At 48.4% G+C, this 27994-nt stretch overlaps 1 protein-coding gene across 4 annotated transcripts; it reads left to right on the top strand.

Moving 5' to 3' along the window:
• The first annotated feature begins 1 nt into the window (after position 1).
• Positions 2-27979, top strand: LOC133514716 (cytohesin-3). 4 transcript variants are annotated; one of them, XM_061846606.1, is made up of 13 exons: positions 2-3251; positions 16030-16112; positions 16203-16267; positions 17010-17076; positions 17454-17572; positions 19696-19776; positions 21085-21197; positions 22157-22305; positions 22396-22507; positions 23713-23789; positions 24440-24511; positions 25443-25597; positions 26324-27979. In XM_061846606.1, exons 1-13 carry the CDS (start codon positions 3233-3235, stop codon positions 26394-26396), a joined length of 1185 nt encoding a protein of 394 aa, XP_061702590.1. In that variant the 5' UTR covers positions 2-3232; the 3' UTR covers positions 26397-27979. The 4 variants fall into 4 exon arrangements, with proteins under 4 accessions (XP_061702590.1, XP_061702593.1, XP_061702592.1 ...); XM_061846609.1 differs by lacking the exon at positions 2-3251 and adding an exon at positions 3283-3589; XM_061846608.1 differs by lacking the exon at positions 2-3251 and adding an exon at positions 8830-11313.
• Positions 27980-27994: the final 15 nt, after the last annotated feature.

The raw sequence follows: 27994 nt of genomic DNA on the forward strand, positions 1-27994 counted from the left end.
TTGCAGCGTTGCGGTTCTGCCAATCACAGTCAGACCGACCCCTGCAACGACGCAAAGCGCTGGGAAGAGTGCGGACCCGGACCCGGACCCGAGGAGGAAATCCTGTCACTCTCCGCTTCCCGTTCCGAAGTGGGCATCCGCCGAGGTGGCTTGGGACCCCCTCGCCCTTCGCTCGCGTCCGCTGCCCGTTCCGGGTCGGGAAAGGCCAAATCAATTCAGAATTGGGCTCGTGCTTTGGTTCAGGGGAGTCCAAACTACGGCCTCGGACCCATCCGTGGGGCCGCTTTACGCTCCGTGTTGAGAAAAAAAAACCCCAAAACAATAGATGGGGGTAGCAAAATTCACAACAAAGTGTGAAAGGACACATGACTTGTGTGTATTGTCGCTTCTAGTTGAAGCTTCAAATCAAAAGAAATGACAGGATGTGTCTTAAGAAAGTCCCAAATGCCAACGCCGAATAGGGAACGCCATAGATGGGCGACCAAAATGAGCAGTGATATCACTGCACTTTGAAACTTTAAACACGTTATATTTGAACAGCAGTGGTGCAGCAATGCACGTAGACAGCACACAACAATGTTCACAAGCATATTTGCTCACGTCATGAAAAGTAACAATTTTCAGGAAAAGAATCAAACGAAAAACAAAAACAACAAATAATGTTTGTCGCTCTATTAACGTTGCATTGCCATTTTCAATACTTTGGTGAGTTATTTGTAAGAATAGCAGACTCGAGTGGGGACTGACAAAAACACCTCCACAAACACACTTCATGGCACCACTCAGTGGCTTTGTTGTGCGGTGCTGAACGTTTGGGTCGTGACCAAAAGTGAGCGGCCGCAAATTTGCAGTGTGCTTTTTCAAGAACTTATCCGTCCATTATGTGAGCCGCTCGTCCTCACAGGGGTCTGGAGAGCGCCTCCCCCGTCCGCTTTCGGGCAGACGGTCGCCAGTCGATCGCAGGGCAACAGGGAGACAAACGAGCAGTCGCACCAACGATCGCGCCTACCGTTTTGGGGATGTGGGAGGAAAGCGGCGCACCCAACGGCAGAACATGCAAACTCCACAGAGGCGGGGCGGGGCGGGGATTCGAACCCCGGTCCTCAGAACCAGTTGCTCAGTGTGCCGCCTCATCCGCCATCATTCGCTGAGGATTTCCCACAGCTGCGCTTTTCGGACTCGAGCAAAAACGCGTCTAGGATGAAAAATGTGGAATTCACCTTTACCATCCAGTCTTGTGGCATCTCGGGGCCGAGAAACTACGTTGAAGTGAGCGGGGGAGCTTCATTTCGTCAGACCGTAGCCTCGTCTGAGACAAAAAAAGCGATTTTCCGTCAAAGCACGTCACGCCGCGACGTCGTAGCTGTCGCACGTCGTCCGGTCTGGCCGACTCCGACCGCCGCGCGCTCAAAGTCTCGAGTCGAAAGCCGAGCGCCGGTCCGAACTCCCCAGCGCTGCTTTCACCGCGCCTGCTTCTGTCCTTTTCACGGCCACGGCTTTCGTGACCGGAGCGAGTCTGGCCAAAAACCGATTCTTTTCCACCGCCCTGAGATCTTGACTCACTCCCGAGCCGGAAAGGCGGATCTTTTATTTCCAGGGCGGCGCCGGTGACCACGCCTGCCTCGCAGTTCTGAGGTTCAGGGTTGGAACCCTCCCTTGCTGAGCCCCATCCGGAATCGCCAGGTCGAGCTCGCCGGCAGCACAACAAGCTGACGTCACGTCGTTTGGAGAAATTCTTGAACGCGGCCCGTTCAGCTGTTCGGGCTTGACCAATACGAAAATGCACAGGAAACGGACCCCCGCATGAGCAGGAAGGCAATAATGGAAAGCAGGCCCGTTTGTGTGCGTGTTCCATTGCCAGATTTCCTCACCTGACGAGATTCTGCTCCACGGGTGGCGCCGAGGCCCCCGACCCAAACCCTGGACCGGCGGTCAGCTCGTCTGCCTCGCGGTTCGAAACTCTTAAGAGCTATTTTTGCCTTTAGTTGTACCAGGGGCGGCACGGTGGATGCGCCGGTCAGTTCTGAGGTCCTGGGTTCGATCCCGGACCCACCTGTGTGGAGTTTGCATGTTCTCCCGGTGCCTGCGTGGCTTTTCTCCAGGTGAGCACTCCGGTTTCCTCCCACATCCCCAAAACATGCAACTTTAATCGGACACTCGAAATTGCGAGTGCCGCTGTTTGTCTCTATACGCCCTGCGATTGGCTGGCGACCAGTTCAAAGTGGACCCCGCCTCCTGCCCCGTGACAGCTGGGATAGGCTCCAGCACTCCCCGCGAGCCTTGTGAGGATAAGCGGCAAAGCAAATGGATGGATGGATAGTTGTACCACACAATAGATAGCAAACCCCCCTTCATTTAGTCCAAGATCCAAAAGTTCCATATTTTCATAATTCTAACCAATCCAGCAGCAAATTGTTGGGCTCATATTTGCGGCAACTTTCCAAAAGATAACAATCCTTTGAATTTTAATATTTCACCATTTCTCAAGAAGATGCAGCGCTGTGCATGTCTAGCAATGCCAAAAAGAAAATGATTTGATCATCATGAATTATTATTCATTCCTCGGGAAAGTTTCCAATGTGTAATATTTCCAAATGTGAATTTCCCGGTGAAATTCACTCGCGGGTGGGTTTCCCTTCTCGTCGTCCACTTGTTGAGAAGCGGGCGCCCCTCGCAGTCCCTGAACGCAGCACTCCCCAAAAACATCCCCTTCTATCAGAGACCTCGCGAGACTTCACAAGAGGCGCAGAAGTCTCGTCCGTTTCAGTTTGGTCAGCAGGAATGCCAAAATGTCGCATTTAAAGCGCGGAAATTCGGGAGTTTCTTGGCAATCGTGTGTCACGTGGGATTCCATCGACGAGGAGCGCTCGCGGTTCGTGTGCTTGAGGCGGATCTCCTCAGAAAAACAATTTCCGGTTTGGCCTTTCACAACAAAAACCCAAAAGGTATTCGCTTAGCCGAGGTCGCCTCTTCATCTTACATCCTCACGCTTCCGGTTTGGACGCCTCGGTTGCCGGTTACCGTTGGAGAAGAAGAGGAGGCGGCACACTCTGCGACCGGACCGAGCGACGGGGAGGTGGGGGGGGTGTCGGTGTCGGTGTCGGTCGGAGCCCACATGGCGAGCGCAGACCCCCAAACCAGACGCGAGCTGCCGCGCGCCGACTGCGGGAATTAGGACGCGCAATTCCAGCCGCTCAACTTTTTGTCTGCGGGGGATTTGCAGTCGGCGAGCATGGACGACGAGAACCAAGGTAGCGCGCGTTCAACGCTCAATCCGTTGTCGAACCGGAACGCTCATGCCACCGGGTGACGTTTCAGCTGCGTAAAAGTCACTTTTCCCACCCGGCGCGAGTGTCGCGAAGGCATCTCGCCATTGAGTGAACTGATCACGGCGTCACGTGATGTCGGCGGTCACCTGCATCGGGGAAATTGATCATTACGGACGGCCCTCAACGCCTCATCATCAAATTGAAAACCAAGAAATACAATCAAAACATAGCAACAAACAACAAACGAAATATCGCACAACTGCTTCCAGGAACATGACGAAAGTTCACTTCAAGTTCACTTGGATTTCACTTACAAGTTGGTGAGAATAATTGGGTTGTACAATTTATGTAGGTCAAACTTGAATCGCATCTCTTTCTTTTTTATTATGGGCTGGCCCTCAATAGGTCTTTCCTTGGCTATACAAGCTACTCGATAGATAAAAGTAATCATAACGATGATACGTGTCAAATCAGGATTTTATACTTATGACTTGATTTGACCACATTAGAGATTAGTCTCAAAAGTATGAACTAAGACATTTCTGTTAAATGATCAATTTCCCCCATCTGAATATTACAAACGCATTCTCATAAAACGTATGTGCCACATTGTGACTTTTTTTTCCCCCCCGAATAACAGTATTGTTTCTTTATAAAAACAACTTAATACTGCACCATAAAATTAGGACTGTATGCTAGTCATAGAATTAATTTATTGGAGTAAAGTAACACCTATTTTTCTTGTAATATTATGATATAGTCATTAGAAATCAAGCCCTTGGTTTCTTTTTTGTAATACTGTAGTTTTATTCACGTTTTTCTTCTAATATTCTATTAAGCATTTTTCTCCATTACAAATTAATTCTCACAAAAGGAGTACTTTATTCTCAGACAATTCTTTGTGTTATAATCTAAAATTACATTTCCCTGTAATATTATGAATCAATTGTTTTTACATATTAGATTTTTTTTGTGAAATAATGACATTGTGACCCCCCTACATAATTTTTTTTCCATGTAATTAGGACCCATTTTTTCTTTTCAGAAAATATTAAGTAAAATCAATACTTCAATTTGATAAAATTCTGACTTTTTTGATATTTGATTTCTTTGAAAAATATGATGGTGTCAAGAAATGTGCACATGTAACTTCGCAGTGAGGAAATAAAGACTCCAAATAAGAGCAAATAAGAGGCCCAGCGTGCCTGCTTCAAGTTGTCCCAAGCGTTGAAGTTTACTGTAAAACTGACGCATATAAAACATAAGAAAATGTTCAACCAAAGCATGCAATTTTGCGTACTTAAAGTTTGCTACCTTAATGCAAAAATAGAACGTGAAACGCTCTCAACAGGCGAAAGGAAATTATCATCGACGTCATTCTCAACCTTCAATCGGCGGCTACTTAACACGCAGCAACGTTTTGGGAACTCCGAGCATTGGTTCGGGTTTGTCCTCTGTCTCTTCTTCGTGAGGTTCATTCCGCTGCGTCCCTTCAAGTAGAGCTCACTGCTGCTTGCTTTGTTGTGGCAGAACCTGGTACTACACTCAAGCCAGCCGACTTTCAATCTGGACCTGCTTCTATTTTGTAAAAACCCACAAAAATGAAACTCGTATATGAGGATATTTGGTATGCGAAATGTGGGGCTATATGTGTGTGTTTTCTCAGATGTACAATAAGCTGGTGTGGGGGTGGCTTGGGGGGCATAAAGCCCTCATTGTGCCACCGGCTCGGCCTCCGGAGCTGCTGGCAGTAAAGCGAACGGACATACGGCGCTGTAATTACCGAAGACGTGCGTACTCGACGCCTGGCGGGACGTAAAAGTGCAGGCGTGCGCTCGCCTCCTGCCTGCCGCACTGTCGTCAGTCGGAATCGAGTCTTGCGTACACAAGCGGCTTTTTTTTGTTGTTGTTGTGCCAAACAAATATGATATTCATCTGCGATGTTAGGCTGCGGCACAAGCCGGAAGAAACTTACTTTCTAAGTACTAAAACAAATTTCCGTTCGCTCGAGGGCTGGTGGAAGCGAACATTGCGCGGAGGCGGAAAAAGCTCTTAACTTAAAAAAAAAAAAAAAGTAAGATGGCGTACTTGTAAGTCAAAGCAGCCCCGTAGTCGTGGCCTGCGATTGAAAAGCGATCAGGACAAACCGTAGTCTGCTTTTTGGCCCAAATCAGCTGCGATCGGTTCCCGGAACAGGAACCGATCGCAGCTGTAGAAAACGGACCTGTGACTGAAGTCGCGAAGCGAAGTTGTGACGGTGCGGCTCGCGTAACACATTCCGGTTCTCCATGATTGACTTTTGACCGCACCTTGGCGCTCGTGCCACTCTTGCGTCTTGCGGATTTATTTGCCCTCCAGCCGAACGTTGTCAGACTTCACGTGGGACCCACATGGGACGAATTAGAGCACTTAGCGGCAGACGCTGGCTTCACAGTGCTCACGCCGGGCGCGACCGTCCGCCGTTGTTGTGCGAAAACCATCCGTTTGGTCCCGCTTGGGCGACGTCGGCGCCTTTCATTGGACGGGCGGCTTCCCGTTCCGCTCGGAACAAAGTGGCCTTTGATCGTGTACGAGCGCTTCGCGGTGTCTCGGCCGAGTCCCTATCTTGTTTTGTTTTTGACAAGTGAACTGGTCCACCTTCATTGTACACACACGGGCGGGAAAGTGTTGTTGTCGAAGCTGTGAGTGTTTACGTTGAGCTTCAAGGGCCGCCCCGAAAAAAGCAATAAAGCAAGCGGCGCAATCTTGGTCAGTTTGGTCAATTTTTCTCATGGCAAACGTTACCAGTTTTGAGCTGAAGAAGGTCCCTGTTGACTTTGGCCACGAGACGGAGTACACCCTGAAGTGTTCGCCGGCCGATCTTGGGGGGCGGAGCTGAAGTCGTCCCGCAAATTGAGAGGCTTCTGTCGTATTATCAGCGGCTCGATCCGAGTGCAACGTATACCACCTAAGACTCGCCTCCTAAACCCTTTTGTGCCCCACACATTGGTGCTGTGTGCACTTGCCGAAGCAGATTCTAGCAGAAAACCAATTTGCCAGGCAGGTAGACTTGACTCTGAATGTTGGGTGCTGACGGACACGAGCGTGTTCAAAACACGAACATTCGCTGCCGTCGACGGCCGTTGAACTCACATCTTCGTGTTATCACGGAGGATTGGCGGTGAACGAGTTGGGGAGAGTGTGGAAAAGCGTCCCAAAAGGCCAGTTGCGGTACGACGGTTCACCGCTGGGATTCGACCTGGTGATCGTCGACCAGTCCGGACTGAAGTCTGTCGGCCGAGTCTTCCAGACGGAGCTCTGGAAATTCTTGACAAATTGCAATCAGTCTACGTGTACAAATGTTTCAAATGCTGGCAAGAAGCTATCGGACTTGGCTTCTGTTTTGGGGCTCAGACATCAGAGCGCCACTGGCGAGCTCGCCGATATCACAAATCAGATTAACTCCGCACAGACGTCTGTTTCATCAGACCTTAGGCCGGACTGAGCCATCTGGAGGTCAATGCTCGGGACTCGCTTGAATTGGTTAAGAAGTACTCCAACCTCCGGTAGTTTGGACTTTTCCGAAGTGGGCGGTGTTGTTTTTGCGTGTGCAGCGACTAACAGCGAAAGCACACGTTCTTTACGAGTACGTATCCAGTTCCCTCTCAGTCCAGCAAACAATGACGTGCACGAAAGAAGATTGAGTGGAAAAGATTGAGACAAATTGGCCTATTTTCGAGCAGATTTAATGTCTTGTGAGTCTGGAGTCTGCATTTGGCACCACAGTTGCACACCAAGTTTTAGCAAGTGTGTGTTTTGGCTGGTGGGTGGCGGGAGGCGGTTCGGCGTTCAGGTTCACGGAAAGGAAGAGAGGGTCGCCTGGACAGGAAAAGGGAGGATGGGAGCGCTTATGTAAGCGGCCAAAGACGGTCGGACCTGGAGGAGACGCAGGAAAACGCTGTAATCCCGTGGCCCGCGTCCCGGCCCCCAAAGTTGCACTTTCTTTCAGACGCTGTGACTTTCTTGGTGAACGCAGAAGGATCTGACGCTCATCCTGCGAACGTCCATCTGAGTGCCAGCTTAGTTCACGGATGACTTTCAACTAAACTGAACTGAACAGGCTCAGACAAACAGATGACAGTTTTTCCAACTCTTGCGCTGTGATGCAGAAAACACGGAAGAACTTTCCTGATGTTCAACAAGCAGAAGTTCTCCGGAAGGCCTTGAAATCGATTTCACCCCGACCGGGTTACGTTGCCGCCGTAGGAGCGGATCTCCGTTGTGAACCGAAAGCTGCGTTTTACATTTCAGAGTTGATCACAAGCCGATTCTGACAGAATAATTAGTCATATCTACTACTTTTCCCGTCTGGAAGACTTGGAGGCCAGAAGTTGTACGCTGCACTTCCCACCCCGCAGCTGTTTGAAATGCGGCAATGGAATTTATTCCGTTCAAAATGGTGTCAAAGGATTTTCATGACGGAAAAATGGGTCAATCTCTTTATTCAAATTTCCTCCCGAGTTTGAATCGAGCTGACCTTATTTTTGGTACCTGCCCGGCGGAATATCTTGTGGTCTTAATATTTATCATTTTGCTAATCTCTGTGTGACCCCCATCTGCAACTACCAAAACAAAATGTATTAAAAAAAAAACATATTCACAGTGTGTGTGTAAGGGGGTGGGGGGGGGGGAGTGTTCTTGCAGGGGAAGCTTAACACTAATTTCTTCTGATAGCATCTTTGCACGTGTTTGATGGCTTCGAGCATGGCCGTGAATTTGTAATGCAAAAGCAAGTGCGTGTTGTGCGCGTTGCGCGTGTTGCGCGCAAGCTGCAAGCTGGCCGGCCTCCAGCGTCTGGCGGCCCCTCCGGGCTCGCGGCCACTTCGCCGCCACAGCATTTGTAACAATTGTGACTCGCTCAGTGGGGTGGGGGGGGGGGGGGGGGGGGGGTCAGTGAGTCATCCGAGTCTTTGACGCGGCTCCGCACGTTCGCCACCTTTTTGATTTTGGTTCTTTTTCTGCGCAGTGTGCGTGTTTCTACCCCCGCAGCGGCAACTGCTGCATCCTGCAAAATTCATTCTCCGTTCATGCGGGGAGACGATGAGCCGTGACGGCGCTGCCGGCGCCGGGGAGGGGACGGCGGCGGCGGCGCTCCTGTAGCGCCGAGAAGGACGGCGGTGTCGCTGCGAAAAGCGCACCGGGGCGGCCGTCTCGGCAACCCGTCGTCGTGTTAGGTGCGCGCGCGGTAGCTGGCTCGAGAGACGCGAGACGGCCAATTTGGCCAAAATTGCAGGAGGAGGATAGCGAAGCGGACTGCAGTCACGTGGTCGTGTATGAATCTCTCCTGTGGGGACACGTTTGTGTGCTGGAATGTCCGCGAATGGCGGTGTATGCGCGGTAAAGATTGTGGATAAGGAGGAGAACTGCTGCGAATAGCCAAGAACTCCAAGTATTTGATACCCCCCCCTCCCTCCCAAATGGTTATAATTGCCTATATACATACCACAAACTATGATGGCAAATCATTTCAAACTCATATTCCAATATTATAGAAACGGCTTACGGAGGATTTCATTTTGAACAAAGGCTCTCCGTAACTTCCGCTAACAACCCGGGCTAAATTTAGCGGCTCCTCAACATATGACGACAATCACAAACGGGATGTCGAATGTTTGTTGAATGGGACGAGCTCTAAAACAGCAATGCAAAAAAAAAAACATTTTTGAATTGTTTATCTACTTATTCAAGAATTTTTTTCTTGATTTTTAGGTGGGGCCCAAACGTATTGGGATTGCAATTCTTTCCAATTTTGAAAAAGGGAAGATGTAGGCAGATGTAGCGCGGTACATTTTTAACAGTAATCCGTTTTCTCTCTTTTCTGTTAGTGTTTGGATCCTGCAGGATCGAAGTGTGTAACAGAGCCCCAAAAAATGTCTAGGCTCAGTTAAGTTTCATAGAAAATGTCGATGGATCTGCGAAACACAAATTTGCAGCAGTACGACACGCAAACGGGAGGATTGTGTACCCAGATGGAGTGCGGAGGCTCGCGGATGCGAGGTCCGAGCCTCTCTCGCCGTCGACGCTGCACCTCAAGTCAAAGTCGAGCACCACGCAAATGTATGAGTGTCACTGGCTCGCCCGCAGATGATGGTGACGATCACGTATGATTTGATAAAGCAGTGACGGACGGACACCTGCCGAGGATGCCGGGAATCGCCAGTCTGGTCTGAGCGGGGTGCACTCGGCGTTCACCAACGATGCCGCTTTTCGTCCTTCCTCAATTTTGTACATTCTCATAAGTTAGCATTTAAATTGGGTGGGAGGGAAAAAGCTATTGAAAAAAAAACAAGCATTTCATATAATCTCTCTGGATCACAGGTTTTCACATGTCGCGCTAAAGATTGATTTATTTTTATGTCAGCAAAGGTCTGATTGTCGTATGGCTTTCAAAAATGATCCTGCGCTACGTCAAGAGTAATATTTCCTCCCCGGACTGCTTGGAAAACTATCGGGGTCGATCATCTTAAATGTTAAACCTGTTCGATGTTTCCGATGGCAAATTCTTGTGTGTGTGTGTGTGTGGGCGGAGCCATGGACTCCACGATAGCCAATTAGGAAGCACGCTGCAGCTGGAGCTGTTGTCGTGTTGAGTCGTCGTACGAAACCTCTCACAAGCCACACTGAAAATGACCGTCGACCAGATACGCAAACGCTTAGCTTAGCGTCTCCTCGTCTTTCTCTGACAACTCTTTCCTGGTTTTTTTAATGTTTTGGATGTCCTGCGGCACCGCGCTGCCGCTTACAGGTCGGACTCGGTTCTACGGCAGACGGATTTGGTTTCAGAGCCTCGTTTGCGATTGTCAGCGGTGTTGTGTGGGTTTCTCACGTTTTAAAACTCGGTTAAGATGGCGAAACGCGTAATATTTTTGTTTCAAGGGACTCCTTTCTAAGCAGCGTGCAAATGAAATTTCCATCCCCTTTTTCGCACGTCCTTCATTTTTTTAGCACCTTGATTTGGAGCGAATATTAATGCTCGCAAGCTGTCGAACGATACGGGCACAAAAAAGTCGTCGCTTCTTGTGTGGGGAAGTTCGGGGTCAGTCTGAGTCATCCGACAAGAAAGAAATCAAGCCGTCCACCTCCTCTCCCTCTTCTTTTTCCCCCCCTTTTACTTGGCAGCCTCAACGTCTTCTCCGGAATCACGACTCGGAGCAGGTGTTGGAGCGCTCAGTACGACGGCGTTATTTCCTGAGTGACTCGGTCAGGACCGAGGCCCGCTCCGGTGTTTTCTGAAGACGCGGTTTTCCTCGTTGCACACCTCGAGGAGCCGAATAGCGTTATCAAAAAAGTTCATAGGTAAAATGAACCTGTTCAGCTTTTGGTGTTTAAACTTCATCAGTTGAGTTGACACTAACTGAGCAACTGTACAGCGTTCGCACTCCATCAGACCAGTTGGAGCAGATAAACGGTAGCACAATTCACCCGTGGTCAGAATCAAGCAATTGCACCCGACACAATTTCTCAAAAGAACTTGAAATGGCAAAATTCCCCAAGACGTTTCACATCATTTTAGGCTCCTCCAACGCAGTCGTAGAGGAAACCAACTCCCGTGTTCTCCCGTTTCCAGTCTCAGTCGGTCCACTCGGTACCCACGAAATGCGCCAGGGGAACCTCCTGAACTCGCTTTCCCAAGGCAAAACCGCTGCTTTCTGTTCTTGAGCTAAAACATCGCACGCCCGCGCGAGACTGAGAGGAAAAGGCCGCAGCCGCCGGAGGGCGGTGTGACCTCGAGAGCGGATGAGTAGCGGCACGGCGGACCGGACCAGACCGGTCCGGTTGCTTTGGAAGGAATGTTGGCTGCGACCCGCACGTGTTCGGAGCTGTCGTTGTGTGTGGACGGAGACGTTCATCTGCCACCGCGTAAGCGCGAGTACTAGTTGCGAGGGGGTGGAATGACTTTCAGTGCAGTCGCAGGCGCTACAACGTTCGACTCCCTAAACCAATACGTCGCTTCAAAGGCTGTCTGCTGACGCCGCGGGACCCTGAGAGCGGAAAAGCCGACGCGGTAAGTCGCTGTTTTTATCCGGCGTAATCGCAAAGTCGGCGTTCCCGACTTTGGAAGCTCGGCGGTGGGTTACGCGTCCTTGGAGTTTGACGCGTTTGTCCCCAGCTCGTGTAAGCGTTCCCGAACTAGCTAAACCCTGGCGGGAAAGTACCGCGTGTCGACTTGGTCGCTATTGTTAGGGCAAGGACTTGCCCGGTAGGTAGGCCCAAGCAAGCATCCTTTGCCTTGCTGAAAAGTCGGGAAGTATTTTGCTACTTTCTGTTTTGTTTTCAGCTTTGATTAAAACACTCACGTCTGTGACGACGTGCATGAAAAACGTTTGCTCATCAAACAGTAGGTTGAAAAGCCAGTTTTGTCACTTTGACGTGGCCAAATGCAGACTAAAGTGACGCCTTGAGTTTGACCCAAATTTTGCTTCAAAATGTGTTCCCTCAAGTGCATTTTTTGGTATGAATGAATACTTCTGTTGTCCGCTGATGTCTGCGGCACCGCTTGCGGCTCAGTTGCTAGAGCGTCGCGTCCGGTGACCGAAGCGTCTCTGGCTCGCACGGCGACGCGGCCGACCGTGTGCCGAAGAGTCCTCGGAACGGGACGCCGAACCCAAATTTGCGCCCGGTGGGCTTGGCAGCAGGCGGCCGTTGCTTCGGAAAGCGCTTTGCCGCTGTGGTCGTGCAGGTAACGCGCTGTACAAGTGCAGACCAGCTACAGTTTTGTGCAATCAAAAAACGAGTCTGTGCTCTCACAACTCCGAGGAAAGGGGGCGGTCTTAGACAAATGCGAGCGACGTATACGCCTCAAACAGAAGTTGCTGTAAGAGCGACACTTTCTTGACACTCGTAGGACGAGAACAAGTTGTTTTCGGGAGTGAACTTGACATTTTTAGACGACGTCCAAGTTAGAGAGTCTCACCGTATGACCTTCTGAACGGCCCAAATCCAAGACCTTTAAGCGGAGGGAAAAACGGGCAACAAAGGACTGGAATTGGGACCATTTTTTTTGGAGTGAAGATGGAGAACGGCGGTTCGCTGGCGGCGAGCGACATCAGCGTTTGCACATCATCCACACTTCAGCGTCAAATCAGCAGAGGTGCGGCTCGCTGCTCAAATTTTTGGGGGGTAGTTTTCGTTTGATTAATGTCTCGGAAATTGAATTCGACATTGAGATTAAAATGGAATCATGGAAAGAAAGTGGAGGTCAACGGCTGAAGCCGTTTTAGGTTTATCTGCATTTATTGAAGTGCACATGTATTTGTTGACGTTATCTGAGAGGAGCTTTTTTTTTTTTTTTTTTTTTAAGGGAAAAAAAATGTTCCGAATGCAAGTAAATGTCGTCCCCTCCCAAAATGTTAAGAGGCGGAAAAACTGAATGGAAATAAAGTCACAGGACACAAAATGCCACTGAAGTGGAAGTTTCTATGATCAGACGGTCGTTTTTCTTTCCTTTTATTAGGTCAGCCGTTAGCAAGTAGCAGTGTTGCGCTGTACTTGTGGACCTCACTTGGCTCATTTGTGCGCATGAAGTACTTCCGCTGATATCAGCAGCGTCGATGAGTCGCATGTGATCTTTTTGAGCGGGTCAATCAAGGTTTTATTTGGGATGTAGTCACGGGGTTTCGATTCCATTTTTTTTCCGATTAAACTGCCACTAAATGTGTCCTCTTGGACATGTGGACAGTGATTCTTCTCTTAACGGGACTACCGGGTCCCCCTTAGGAGAGTTGGACTGAAATGTGGTCGCCTTCTTGCTAGCATTTCGATTTGTTGCTAAAGCGCCGTTTGAGTGACGTTGCGTCAGTAATGTGCGTGTGATGCCTTCAGGCGCGTTGGGAAGCTTTGGCCTGCTGCTACTGAGCGTGACGTTTTTTTTTTTTTTTTTTTTGCTTTTTCTGTGGGAATGTACAGACGGCTACTCGCAAACGTGTGTTTATTGCATCAGCTGTAGGATCTCCCGCCACGTTTCTCGGCACTTCCCGCGGCGTCATCTTTCGCATCCTCGGGGGCCCGGTCGGCCGCTTTCCGTCCCCGGCGAGTCGACCGGATCTTCATCGCGCCTGAATGGGGGTGCGCGAGTTCAAAATGATAGCTAACTAGTACCTTGACTTACGAGTGCGGCAACGTGCAGGTTTTTCCAAGTTACGAGCAATTGAACATTTTGAGACTACAGTAAAACACGTTCCAGGAAAACTATTACATTACATAACATTTTGGGCCCCATTGTTCTGTTAAAGTACAGTACTGCAGTTGTAGATAAGCTGAATGTTGCTCTTTACTTGCATTTGTTCACAATTGGAATGAACCATTTGAATGCATAGTGAGCCCTTATCCCCTGTATGGCAACAGTGAGTTTTTTTGTAACATTTTTTCATCCAGTATCTTAATAACATTTCGTCACATCATCTTTATTTTTGTTACATTGCGTAGTTGCGTTTGTGGCAATGTTTTGACCCAGACATTTCCTCAGCACGACGGACGCTGACGGGCAAACCCAGTGTAGGGAATTCTTTTGAAGTTGCTGCGCATGATCTTGAGGCAGCAAATTGAAGTTTTCCAAAATGAGATGAATACCTCCCTGGTACAAGCATTCGAATTGTCCGAGCCTCTTAAGCGAAACGGCTCCCCCTTCGTTTCCTGGGATTTTTTTGATAAAGCGCGATCGGGTATTTGTGCGGGTCTGTAGTCCTTTTTACGCTGCAGTTTTAACGCCTTCGGGGCGAGTGCATTCAAAACTGGAACGGATCTCCGGAGCAAAGTCTAAAGGCCTCGTTATACTCGGGTGTGTAGCGACCGCGTTGACGTCACCGCGGCTGTCCCACGCGCAGTTTGCCTTTGTACTTGAGCGCAACTCACACGGGAAGTTTGGAAAAGGTGACGCGGTTCTTCTCCATGTCCGAGATGTGCAATGCCAACTGCGGCCACGGGGGAGCGTTTCCTCAGCACTTTTTGGTCCTTTCCGGTCGCCGTTTTAACTTCCTTTTCAGCGACAAGGGACAAAGCCTCAACGACGGCGACCGCGGACGAACGTCCGCTTGAACAAATGGACCAGGTAAAGTTGCAACATTGCTCACGAAGGCGGGATGTGGAGTTGGCAAAAAAAAAAGTCAGCGTGTCATCACGGCATGTGACCAAAACGGCCCAATCACGAGAGACGAGCTCCGCGGCTTTCTCTGCTAAGCTACATTTGCGGGGGAAATGCGTAGGTCATGCGACGCAATGCGGGCCCATAAGACCCATAAACCTAATACTTGGCGGCCAATCGTGTAGAATGATTTGGGAGATGCGCTGTTTGACAATAATTGCTGAAAATGTATTTAAATCCTAATGGCTAAGCGTTGCAGCAAGTGTGAAATCAGTTTACAATTGGGAAGCCATCCTGATCTCTGCTTTCTTGACAGTCTGTAAAAACAAAACGAAACAGAAACCAAAGAAGACCGAAAAACGAGCTGATTGGCCAAACGCGTGGAGTAAAAAAAACGGAGAGCGACGTCCTGCGCGTCGCAAGAAACCTTCATTATTTCCGCTCAAGGGGAAACAAAAGCGCTGGGGGAAAATGTGTCAATTGCAAAGCTGCTTAGCCAATGATTCACTCGGGGGGGTGGGGGGGGCTTTTCAATCAGCGCGCACCCCCACTTTGCTGTGTGAAAGCACGGGAGACGCTACAACTCCGTGCGAAAATGACCTACTTCCTCTCTCGAGCGGGTTGCCGTTTTATGATATGTGTGTGTGGAGGATGGCGGATAAGCAGGTATCCCTGGGGTGGGGGGGTCCACACCACGATTGAATCTACTGTATGTTCGTGTGCTCCCCGCAGTGTGAATTAGCAGACAACAAGCGAATCATTTCAGTCGCCAGTCAGCGACAGATGCTCGTGTGGGTGTGCGACATTTGCTCTTACGTGGCGCTCTTCCGCTTTCAACCGTGTCGTGCCCTCACATATCAAAGAAAATCCCAGCGTTGGCAAAGGACCCGAAACACTTTTCTTTGCAAACGTCGGGGGAACGCAGACGCACAAAAACGAAGGTGTTTATCATCTAGCCTCTACAAAACAAAAAAGACAAATATTACAGCATCTTACCGCGTCATGTACAGTAGTTGCAGTAGTACAGTGGTTCCAAAACTTTTGTTTGTAATGCCCCTCCCCTTTTGGGAAAGGAAATTATTTCCAGGACACACACACACACTTTTTCTATAAATACTGTACACTTGGGCTTAGCTTGCAATAATCAATAATCACTGCCGAGATTATCAAGCCACCAAAAATACATCTTTTTTTTTTCTGATTCAAATCAAATTTTCTTTGAATTTCTGAGGGCAATTCAGCGGCTAGTGTGTTCTTGTGTAGTAAAATTAACGCCATCTGCTATGTGTAACTTAATAATGAAACGTGTTGATGGATGTCTTTACAGTATTTTCCCAAATTGAAAAAGACAAAACCTTTTTTTTTTTTTCTTTAAAAAAAACGGGGAATCTGAAACGGATTCATGCAATTTCAATTCATTTCAATGGGAAAGGACGATTTGAGATCCGATAGTCGTGATTTGTGAGCACGGGCGCGGAGCAAATGAAAGTCTTTTGTCGTCTTTTATCTGTTTCAATTTGGGTCATCGTCGCAAGTCGTTTAGCTCCGGTGGCGCCAGGCGTAATCCGGCGACCGCTCGCTTTTTGCCTAACGCCGGGTTTGCGTCCTCACGCCGTGTTTCCCTCTGGGCGCGTTTGGCAGCACCTGACGACCTGTCGCCGGAGGAACGAGATGAGCTGTGCAACATCCGCCGCCGGAAAAAGGAGCTCCTGGATGATATTGAAGTGAGCTTTTTTTTTTTTTTCAGCAGCGCGTCATATCGCTTCATGACTTACCAAGACGCCAATTTCATTTCTTGCTTTCTGGTCCTCCAGCGGCTGAAGTTCGAGATAGCGGAAGTCATGACGGAAATCGAGCAGTTAACATGCGTCGGGGAGAGGTGAGTTTTTATTGGGGTCCGTCCATTTTTTTGGGAAATGTATGCTAATAAACGCCTCAAAAGTTGTCTCATTTGCATTCGGGACCTAAATTGCGCTGCGGTGGTCGATGTCTGCCTCGTTGTCAAGAAAGCGCGGGTTCCAATCTTCCTCCTGTTTGCGCTTTGAACTTTCTCCCCGATGCTCTCTCCAACTCCATCCCACATTCGATTTAAATTCCGTCGATGTCAGCGTGAATGTTTGTCCGTCCGCGTTGGCCCTGCGATTGGCTGACGACCGGTCCGGGGCGCACCTCGCCTCCTCTCGCTCAAACTCAGCCGGGATCGGCTCCGGCTCTCAAATTTTCCGAAATTTCCACATTTGCTACACAGTTTGTGTGCGGTACTTTGTGGTTATTTTGCGTCTTGTGCGAGGAACAGCACACACGTGTGTGCGCGCGTTTGTTGAAAAAAAAAATCTCTCCCCCCCCAGACTAAACATTAGCCGGGCGCCTGTTTTGAGAGGCTTTCATCCGATCGGCGGGTGATGCGGGGCGACCTCTCGCTTCAGACCGGTTTGGCTCATTGCGACCATGGGGGACCTGCACCAAGGCGGCGAGCTCCCTGCGGGTCTCGCGCAAAAACGCGGCGGCTTTTACCGGAGCGGCGCTACACAAGCCGTCGGTTGACCGAGGAACACAAACGCGGCGAGCCGGTCGGCGATTAAAGCGTCACGTCATGGCGCCGTTTGTGCTTTTCTACGCAGCAAAACCACACAAAGAAACAAACAGATCGCCATGGGGAGGAAGAAGTTCAACATGGACCCCAAAAAGGTCAGCAAATGCCCACAAATGTGCACACGTGACTTGAGTTAACAATATCGTATTCATATTTATTTTCTAGAACCAAATCCGCAGAGCTTTTCCAACGGCCTTTCTGACATTGTGTGTGTGTGGCTGATGAATGCTTCATCAATGTTTAAGAGGAAAAGTGTCTTTGTTTTATTTTCTCCACATGACACTTGTTGGTTCCGCGTGATGTCTTTTTTTGCGTTCCTTACATTTATTGACGTAAGGAACCTGCGCAAATGTGGCGGAAACGCGAAGCGTTCTCGGGACGCTTTCGCTGTCCCATGAAAATTCCCAATTTCTACGACTTGGACTGTTTCCTGCGAGAGCGACAGGCGCTTGTTTCTTCCAAATGTTTGAAGGGGATCCAGTTCCTTCTGGAAAACGATCTGCTGCAGAACACACCGGAAGACATCGCGCAGTTCCTGTGCAAAGGCGAGGGCCTGAACAAGACCGTCATCGGGGACTACTTGGGCGAGCGGTGAGTCCTCGTCTGGCAATTTTCATGCCGTTTTGCTCAGTTGCTTCGGAAACGAGCTGACAATTTTTTTTCTCGAGCGGCCGATCTCGCCTCTCTGCTCATTTTGCGTTCCGCCGTTTTTTCCCCTCTCGGTCGACTCGATCTTTTCAATTTTGTGCACCAAACGACTGGAGCACAAATAATAAAACTCCCAATAGTTGTCGAGGGACGACCATGCGTAATTGCAGCACCCGCGTTTTGCTGGTTTACGACCTTCGACTTGCTACCTGCAAAGAAGTACCGCAATTGACCCCTCCGTACAGGGCACTTAACCACGCCTCCTGAAGTGACGTCACGCCACGTGCGCTGACGCAAGACAAACAATTTGTAAAAAATGGCAAATACAATTCAATACATTCTGAACTGAGACAGACTCTATGCTTCTGATTTCATTCAATCGTTCACACGTAGCGGTGTTATGCTAGCGCAGAACGTCTCATTCATTTATACGAGACGTGTATTGAAAATCAAATTTAGGGCATATCTTCGCGCAAACACAGTCTGGTTAAGCTTCTGGCCGCGAGCCAGCAAGAAATCGACACGTTTGTGCAGTCCGATCGTCGCTAAATATCGCTCAACAAAGAATAAGTGTGTCAATCGTTCACACGCAGCGGTGTTATGCTAGCGAAGAACTTCGAATTCATTTATACGAGACGTGTATTGAAAATCAAATATAGGGCATACCTTGGTGCAATCATGTGTGTTCCGGTTGATATTAGATGGATTTAGTTGATGATGCGGTCTTCCACAAAGTTTGATCCATCGAAGGCATTTTTCATACTGGGTCTTCGGTTTTGGAAAGGGTACGAATGGAACTCCGCCGACTCGCCTTTCAGGATACCTGTCGTCACGATTACAAAGTCCGTGACTACACCTCTTTACCATATTTTTTGTTAAATAACCCAAATACGCGATAAAACGCTCACTAAACCGATACTGGACCATGCAATGTTGTCTGAGAAAATGACGGGAGCAAAAAACGGGCTTTGGTTGATGCAGATCTCTGGCCTCTGATTGGTCAGTGACGCGGATTGCGCAATATCCACGGAGGGGTCAATTCCCGGCCTACAAGCCTCACCCGTCAAGGAAATACCATTTGCTACATAGATGTAAAAGCCGCAAGTGCCCACGTTGAAACTGACTTTGAAACACGAGATATTTACAAAGAAAGACGGTACACAGAGAGTTTAACACTATCGCCGCCGCGCGAACAGGCCCGGTTAAAAAAAAAAAACAAAATATACCGGTAAAAAAAAAACACGGCAGTAACTCGCTAGCGCAGCACTAACGGGGCCGGACCGGTAAAAGTCACTTCCTCGGTACATAGATTCCACCGGTCTCACTCTTAACTTTTCCGCTCAAGCGCCCCCTTGAGGCCGTTGGAAAAAATGCACAAATTATCCGCATCGCCGCATAAGCCGCGGGGTTGAAGCGTGCGGAGGGGAAAAAGTCGCGGCTTCTCGGCTGGAAATTATGGTAATATATTGTTATGGAATTGTCTCACCCAGCACAACTTTTATTTTGCATTGTTTTTCTCTGCCAGGTCGACGTTCTCAATATTTCTACCTGAATCAATAAAGTTACAGAAATGGAAATGGAAATATTTTCATTCTGACCTTGAGTACTAGCACAGATATTTTTCAAATGAGAAGTAATATGAAATGGACTTTCGCGCAAAAGTCGAGGGTCAAAAAAAAAGGAATTTTTACTCTTGATTATAAACAACTCGCGTTTCAATAACTTGAAAAAGAAAAATTTGTGTATTTTTTTCTCCCCCCTTTCAAAAACTTAATTCTTGCACTGGGAAGGGGGAAAAAAAAATCATGTTATGTCTCACATTGTGGCCAGACCTTTATGGATATTGTTATAAACATCTTCCTATGACTTTGCTAGTCTTGTGGACTGAGTCAAGAAATACTAAAGTGTAAATGAGCTCACAATAATGCTTTTTGTCAAACTACACGAGATTTTGAACGTCAGAAGGGTAAAAGTGACAAGTGAAAAAATGCTGACGTAATCAAGCGCTCGTAGTTCGTTGGAGCTGACGCTTCCGTTTCCGTTTGTTTGTTGTTGTTCTCCGTCAGGGACGACTTCAACATCAAAGTGCTGCAGGCCTTTGTGGAGCTGCACGAGTTCGCCGACCTCAACCTGGTACAAGCCTTAAGGTGACTGGGCCCAAAGCGGCCGGAGCCGCTGCGGCCACAACCGGCCACGATCGACCCGGTCAAGTAGACGTTAGCGGGACGCTACCGGCCTCGTATATTCCTGACTTGGAAGTAAAACGGGGGGGTTTTACCGATTGGTTGTGTTATTTCAGCTCCTTTAAGAACCTGGGCCCATCGCTGTCACGACGATGACTTAGAACCACTGGCGTTTAAAAAAAAAAAAAAAAAAAAAAAGACTAAATAGCGCATCCACATCGAGCCACCGGCCGCCATCTTGGTACTCCTGGTTTACGGGTTGGATTATGGCAGGGTTTTTCTCAAGGTTTGCCATGTAGAATTAAAACTGAAGGATTTTTAATTTGACTTGAGAAAAGATTTCAACGTATTTCCTCACATTTGAAAATCAAATTCAATTTGCGGAGGTGTGTATTATGAAATTCATCAAAAAATTTCACAGAAAATGTGTTTTCTTGCTTATCCACTGATGACGTTTGGGAAAATATTCACATCGCTTTTTTGCGAAAAACCGTCGGTCAGTCTATAAAGGTGAAGCAGACAGTGAACAGTCAACAACAACTGTAAAGAAAACTTTGTTCAAGTGAATTGAGCTCATCAGAAAATTAAAAAAAAAAAAAAAAACACTTTACAAACCAACCTTAACAGTTTTAAAGTAAATCTTTCTAACTTACCTGTGGAATTTTTTTCCTCACAGCCACCAAAATGGTGATTACCACACAGGTCGGCACGGTTGTTTTGGGAGGATCAAGATGGCGGACGGCGACTTCACTCATGGTGGCCAATGAGCCAGCCAGCCAGCCAGTCTTTTGTTTTTTAGATCAGTGCTCGGAACCAACCAAAATGCGCTTTGAGGCCGTGACTCGCAGTAGATATTTGCGTACTTCGCCGACTCCATCAGGCAACGTGAGGTTTAAAAATATGAAATGCTTACTTGTCTTTGGTCTGACGCGTAACTTCAGTTGGGAGTGGAAGCTGGAATTCTTTTTCCGCTACGTGGCAAAGTGTGAAGTGAGTTGAGGAGGCAGCAGGTCGTGAATATGCATTTTGGGAGCGACGGTGATATGTTGCAGCTGTACCTAATGCTGTGGCCATTATTTGGACTCCTTTTTCAGTAGTTTTTGCTTTCACGACGTCGTTTCTCCACCTTTGGCATTTGATGCCGTGTTACGCTCATGACCTTTGACTCTTTGTTTTGCCAGGCGGTCTTAACAGACAGAATATGAATATGACGAAAGGGAGCCAGAACCGTCCGTTCCGCGGTCTTTTTGACTGTCTGTCTCGGTGTTGCAGGCAGTTCCTGTGGAGCTTCCGACTTCCCGGCGAAGCTCAGAAGATCGATCGCATGATGGAGGCCTTCGCCTCCAGGTACTGCCAGTGCAACGCCGGCGTCTTCCAGTCCACAGGTAGCTAGCGCGCACGCCGGCACTTGACGTCCGAGTCGCGTCCGTGACTCATCGGGGCCTTAAGATGGCCGCTCGACAACGTTTGCCAAACGGGACAAGTTTCGTTGCCTTGACTTACGAGTAGAATTTATGTGCTCGTGTTTGGAACTTAAAACACTTGTGCGTACACGTGTTTCAAGACCTGTGGATTAGTCTTTTCAGTCGTATCCATTTTTCACAATATTAAGCCAAACTTTTTTTCATACAAAATGTGTATTATTATTTCACTTCACTGCATTTTGTCCGTTTTTGAATAATTTTTTTTTGCAAAAGTGCGTCTCCTTGTGACCATCAAGCGCTTGCAACTCACGTTTTTGCTCCCAACTGGGGACCACCAAAAATTTGGCGGCGGGACGGCTCGTATCTCAAAAAAACGTAGTCACTCGAAGTACCGTCGCTAATCATTTTAAAATTCACGGTGGCACGGTGGATCTGCTGGTAAAGCGTTGCCTCTCACAGTTCTGAGGACCTGGATTCGATCGAGTCTGCATCTTCTCCCCGTGCCTGGTGGTTTTTCTCCGGGTGGGCACTCGGGTTTCCTCCCATATCCCCAAAACATGCAACGTTATTTGGACACTCTAAATTGCCCCGAGGTGGGATTGGGAGTGCGGCAGTTTGTCTTCTGTGTGCCCTGCGATTGTCTGGCAATCAGTTCAGGGTGTAACCCGCCTCCTGCCCGTTGACAGCCGGGATAGGCTCCAGCACTCCCCGCGACCCTCGTGAGGATAAGCGGCAAAGAAAATGGATGGACGAACTTGTACGACACACTCACAAGCACATTAGTTCGTGTACGCGGAGACCGTAAACCGGGGCTTCCGGTTGCGAGCGAGTGGCTTGAATTTGACGGGCGCACGACGGGACCGCGACCGTAGCGGCGAGCGACTTGGCGTTGAACGCGGTTTGTGCGCCGGGCCCGGCAGACACCTGCTACGTGCTCTCCTTCGCCATCATCATGCTGAACACCAGCCTGCACAACCCCAACGTCCGAGACAAGCCGCCGGCGGAGCGCTTCATCTCCATGAACCGGGGCATCAACGAGGGCGGCGACCTCCCGGAGGAGCTGCTCAGGGTGGGGCCGCCGTCGCCGTCGCGCGGACCTTTGCGCTCATCAAGTCAATTTATAAATCTATTTTTGTCTTTGTTTTCTGTCCCCGTCCAGAATCTGTACGACAGCATCAAGAGCGAGCCCTTCAAGATCCCGGAGGACGACGGGAACGACCTGACGCACACGTTCTTCAACCCGGACCGCGAGGGCTGGCTGCTCAAATTGGGTTTGTGGCCGTCACGCACGCCCTTCCTTGCTAAGCGATACTTTTTCCTCCGCTCCACACGTCGTTTTCACGCAGCGGAGAAGTAGAAGTACCGGGAAATCAATTATTATTATGTATTCCTTCATTCTGGATGATATGGCGCATTGGGCCACACGCCCACCTTCTCTGTGGGCAGCGTGGGTTTGATGCCCCACCGCACAAAGTTACCTCGGTTAGGCTAAAGCACTCCTGTGACCCTTGTGAGGATAAGCCTCTTGGAAAATGGATAGATGTATAAATGACAATACCATTTTTTTATCGCACTTAATAATCCTGAAACACATTTAGAGTTTTTCTCCCCCCCCCCCCTCCTAGGTACATTATGGTGCAGTTTTTTTAGTTTTTGGAATAACGTCATGGCTGCCGTAATATCAGTTTCAGTTTATCGTATCAAATACAGAAATTAGCCCGTACCGTTCAATCAGCATCAGTGGAAAAAAATATCTCGTGACATTCCATCCCTTTTCAATCTTCATCCATCCATTTTCTGAGCCGCTTATGCTCACGAGGGTCGCCGAAGCCTATCCCAGGGCGTCATCGAGCACCCTGAACCGGTCGCCAGCCAATCGCAGGGCACCAGTCGCGAACACACAGTGTTGACTTTTTGAAAAATCGACTTTGGACTTCTCCTCCCCAATAGAGAGCAAGTCCCATCTGCAGCACTCTTGGGATTTGTTTCCTCCTACGTATTTGTAATTGGGCCACTTAAATTGGGACATTTTTTTAATTCACGTTATTTCGGACCGCGGAAGGAAAGCGAGGAGGGTTCACGGGTGGACTGTTTTCCATCAGGTGTCTGCGAACCTGGTGAACAACTACAGGGAAACCTTTGACTTCTGTAATTGTAAACAACGGCTACCGTGCCAAATTTTAACATTGGTTTTCTCAGGTGGTCAGATCCTCATTTGCAGCTGTACCGCACAAATAAACCGTTAAAAAAGTCCTACGTTGTCATTTCTGGATTTTTCTCTCTCACGGTGGACAAAATTTCCGAGCCCACCGTGATTTCGAAGTGGGAGAACTTGCAATCTAGCAGGGTGTTCAAATACTTATTTTCTTGACTGCATTATGCGTGGGGAACGGAAAAACCCTCTCTTACCAGACGATCGCGCGAAAATTCTGAAAAGCGAAGGAGGATTGACGCCCGCTTCCCGTCTTCCCCTCAGGCGGCCGAGTGAAAACCTGGAAGCGGCGCTGGTTCATCCTGACGGACAACTGCCTCTACTACTTTGAGTACACAACGGTGAGTTGGACACGCGACAGGTCGTACGACGCGCCGCGAACTCGTCCGCCCGCCAGCGGCTGGGACGTTGGTCGCGATGCCTCCCGCCTCTTAAGAGGAGAATTTTGCAAAAAAAAAAAAAACAGTTTAGTTAGCGCCAAGACATTTTTATCTGACCGAGAAATGCCAATGTCACCGAAGGAGGGTCGACGGATCGGCGCCATCGGTCGCAAACGTGCGGAGTTACATTTCCGCCGCCGCCGGTTCCGAAGGCCCTGAGCAGATGAAATTGACACGGCGACGGGTAGCGTCTGAAATCCGATTGGACGAGAAACATATTAAACGTAGCTCGACTTGAAGCAGTAAAAGGAGCCCGCAGAGCGTACTCGTAATGAAGAGTTTGCGGCGGTGGCGTCAATAAACTCGCTTCACGAAATTTCCTCTGAGAAAACAAGACACGCGTTCCGAGGTCGTTTGTTGCCGCCTCGCGCGAACGTGCACGTCGATGGCGGCCCGTCTGGCAACGAACGTCCCGCGTTCGCGTTTGCGTCCAAGACTTTGTATCGTCGCGTCGGCGCCGTACGCTCTCCGGCCGCCATTTTTTCCCTTCACCGTTGCCGCTCGAACGTTTATGCGGAAAGGTCATCTCACGCGCTGACTCTCGTGTCCAGGACAAGGAGCCTCGCGGGATCATTCCCCTGGAGAACCTCAGTATCAGGGAGGTGGACGAGCCCAGGAAGCCGGTGAGTGTCGCCCCCCGCAGGCCAAACGCTGCCCGCTACCGGCAGAAGCGGCCAAAGCGCCTCAAGGTCCGGTAAACGTCGTTCAGACGCGTATGAAGACGATTCCTAAAAACCTGCAGAGACTTTCGAAGTGATGAACCCGTGAAATTGATTTTCACTTTTTCACTTCACTGGATTTTTTTTTTTTTTTTTTTTTGCACGTGGCTAAAATGTGTCCACCCCAAATCAGAACCGGAGCGTCCGGCGCAATCGCACGCTCGCCATCATCGATTTTCTGCCCTCAAACTTGTCGGCATCAGAAAGATGTATTTCGTATTTGATTGACGCGGTTGCAGCCACGCCGGCGCCCTTCGAGAATGGCAGCTGGCATTTTTAAAAACATTTTCAAAATTTTTCTTCACAATTTGATAACCTCATTTTCACGACTCGCCATTTTCTCTCCATCATTCGAGATTTTTGCAGGGTTTTAAACATTCGTGTGACTCTGTTGTGTCCAAATGGACAAGATATATATTTATATACAGCTGATGTGACTTCAGGTAGAAGTACACACAAATGAATTTTTATCACTCATTTTAATAAGCTGACATAATGGACACAAAATAGTTTCCGTCTTACTGGGAAGGGAAAATGTGGGAAATTTGCCGTTAAGCAGTCGTGGCGTCACCTATTCCTGGATTTATTTCCAATTTTTGTCCCCCCTGATTTTTTTTGGGGGTTTTTTTTTTTGAAGGGGGCGGGGGGCAACCCGGACAACGCTTACTGGCAGTTGATCCGCAGCAGTGTTAATTAAGTCAACCGAAGATGCGAGTTTCCACTTTTGCCAGTAGCCCTTTTCAAATGTAGACACGTCACGTCAAAGGTTGCGTAGAAAATAAAGAGCCAAGTGGACTGGTTCGGTCCAGTAATGTGGTTTTTGTACTGTCTGCAGAACTGCTTCGAGCTGTACAACCCCAACCACAAAGGTCAGCTGATCAAGGCCTGCAAGACGGAGGCGGACGGCCGCGTGGTGGAGGGCAACCACGTCGTCTACCGCATTTCGGCGCCCACGCCCGAGGAGAAGGGCGAGTGGATCAAATCCATCAAGTAAGAGCAAAAGTCCGGAAGACCCGAAATCAAATGTACCTCGAAAGCGCCGTTCGGTGCGCGATACTCAAGAGGTTAGCGCGGCGCTCGTCGAGCAAAACTACCTTAAAAGAAACCCTTAGCGCTACAATTACCGCCATGACCAATGAACAATGACCACCACTGCAATACCTGAAAACTGTGAAGTGGCGACCAGCTATTTTTTTAAGGGAAGGGGGGGTTACTGATCTGAACCTCCTCAGATAAACACTTAACTCTACAGCAATGAGCACTAGTATGCTACGTTGTCTTCATTTATTCCTTTTCATGAACAGTTTAAGGCTAGGAAGCGCAAATTTTTCCACCCCAAACACTCAAAATCTCACCCATCAAATTCTTTGCAGTATGAAATCGAATAATAATGCGCAATGCGCTGAATGCGCGACAGGTGAACGGCGACGTGACGAGAGAGACTTTTTGAAACCCGATCGCGGCGGTCGCGCGGCTGGCAAGGCTCGTTTTGCTTGACGCTCGCCTGCTGGAGGTTAGCGAGCGTCACTTCTTCCACTTCCAGAAGTGACGAGGAAACCATGGAAACCAAACTAGGTCAGCGCACAAATCCCCCCCCCTCCCCCCCATCTAATCAAAGTAAGGGTTTGTATGTGCTGACATCATTTCCATATCAAAGATGCTCGAGGACCCCCCCCCCCCCCCCATCATTCACGTGGCCCCGTTACTCCTCTCCAGGGCCAGCATCAGCAGAGACCCCTTCTACGACATGCTCGCCACCAGGAAGAGACGCATCGCCAACAAGAAGTGAGGACGAGGCGGGCGGATCCGCTTCAGCAAAAACTGCAAGGTGTTTTTTTTTTTTTTTTGGGATGGGGGGGCCGAGTGGGCCTGCGCCCCTGGGTGGGGGGGCGCGCACACACACACCCGCCTCGTCCTCCCTCGCCTCATCCTGCGCACCGTCCTCGCGTGGGCCGTCGTCCACACCGGCGTCCGGCGTTGATCTCAACGAGCCGGAAAAATGGAAAAACATAAACGACAGCCGTCAGTCAGCTTGGCTGATATGATTCGATAGCGGAAGGGTGGGGGCTGCGGCCCCCGCAAAGAGCCACAACTGAAAAGGACAAAAAAAGTGAGATGCTAAGCGTCATTTTCACTTGGGGGTGGGGGGGGGGGGCGAGGAAAAAGCATCTGACATCAAAGGAATTTTTTTTTTTTTTTTGATGAGTATTTTACTAAGATATAATCAAAGCAATGAATCTAGCAAAATATGCTCATTATAAAGTCATTATTTTATGTTGCTAAAGTTCCAATATTATAAGAAAAGAGTTTAAATTTGTATTTTTAACAAGGGTACATTTCATTTTACCAGAAAAAAAGTTGCAATTTTTAATGAGGGGGGGGGGGACTTTATTTTGAGTAAGTAAGTGAGGAGGAAAAAAAGGTCATATAACGAGAATTTTTTTGAGAACGTCATTGTTATATTGAGTTAAGATATGTCGTTTGAATCCATATCGTAAAATTGAAGTTTTAATATTGGGAGGCTGATGTGCTGATATTTAATTTATGAGATGAAAAGCAGTAGTTTTTTGTAATATTGGGGGAAAAGTTGAGTACAAAAATACAACACCCGCAAAATTTAGCGGGAATTTTTGGGGGTTATTTTCAAGAATAAAAAGACCAAACATCAACTTGGGGATGTGGTCAACTTCTATTTACTATGAGATAGTTATCATTTTAGCACATCATTTTTGTACATAAACCTTTTTATTTGATTGAGATTTTTTTTTTTGTCTGAAAAAAAAAAAAAAAAAACTTTCTGTACACTTTTCAACTCCACTTTCTCCTAAATTCGTCTTTCTTCTTTCTTGTCTTCTGCTCGTTTTCGTTTCTTCCCCTCCAAACGTTTCCGAAGTTTTTTGTTGGCTTATTTAATATTCGACCCCCCCCCCCACGTCGTTGTCGTCGTCGTGACGCGTTTCGTTTTGTAATTTTCCGATCTTTGCTTGCTATTTGTGTTCCTCCTATCAAATATAACCCGATTGATCTTATTTATTTCATCCCGTGAAACTGTTTGATGCCACCTTTCCGTGTTCCACAATGTATGCTCAAGTTATCTGTTTATGTATTGTATATCTTTTTTTGTGTTGTTGTTATTTGCTTCACTTTGGGCTTGGTTGTCTTTACAAAACGCCTTAAAAACATAAATCATACACAACATATATTGGGTCCAAACTGTGACTTTTTTTTTTTTTTTCAAGCCATGACTGACGTGAGTGGGACATGCATTTGTGATATTTAAGAAAATGGTGCTTGATGTGACACTAATGATGCTTTTTGTCATGATGATGATGATGGTAACGTCTTGGACAAAAGTAAAAAGAATAAAGTCAATAGTTTTCTTTGTAA

The sequence above is a fragment of the Syngnathoides biaculeatus genome, chromosome 16 (genome assembly GCF_019802595.1).
Source record: "Syngnathoides biaculeatus isolate LvHL_M chromosome 16, ASM1980259v1, whole genome shotgun sequence".
Lineage (NCBI taxonomy): Eukaryota > Metazoa > Chordata > Actinopteri > Syngnathiformes > Syngnathidae > Syngnathoides > Syngnathoides biaculeatus.

Coding starts and splice junctions, on each gene's coding strand:
- LOC133514716 (XM_061846606.1), top strand. Junction 16,268..17,009: donor TTAACATGCGTCGGGGAGAG/GTGAGTTTTTAT, acceptor TTTTCTACGCAG/CAAAACCACACAAAGAAACA. Junction 17,077..17,453: donor TCAACATGGACCCCAAAAAG/GTCAGCAAATGC, acceptor AAATGTTTGAAG/GGGATCCAGTTCCTTCTGGA.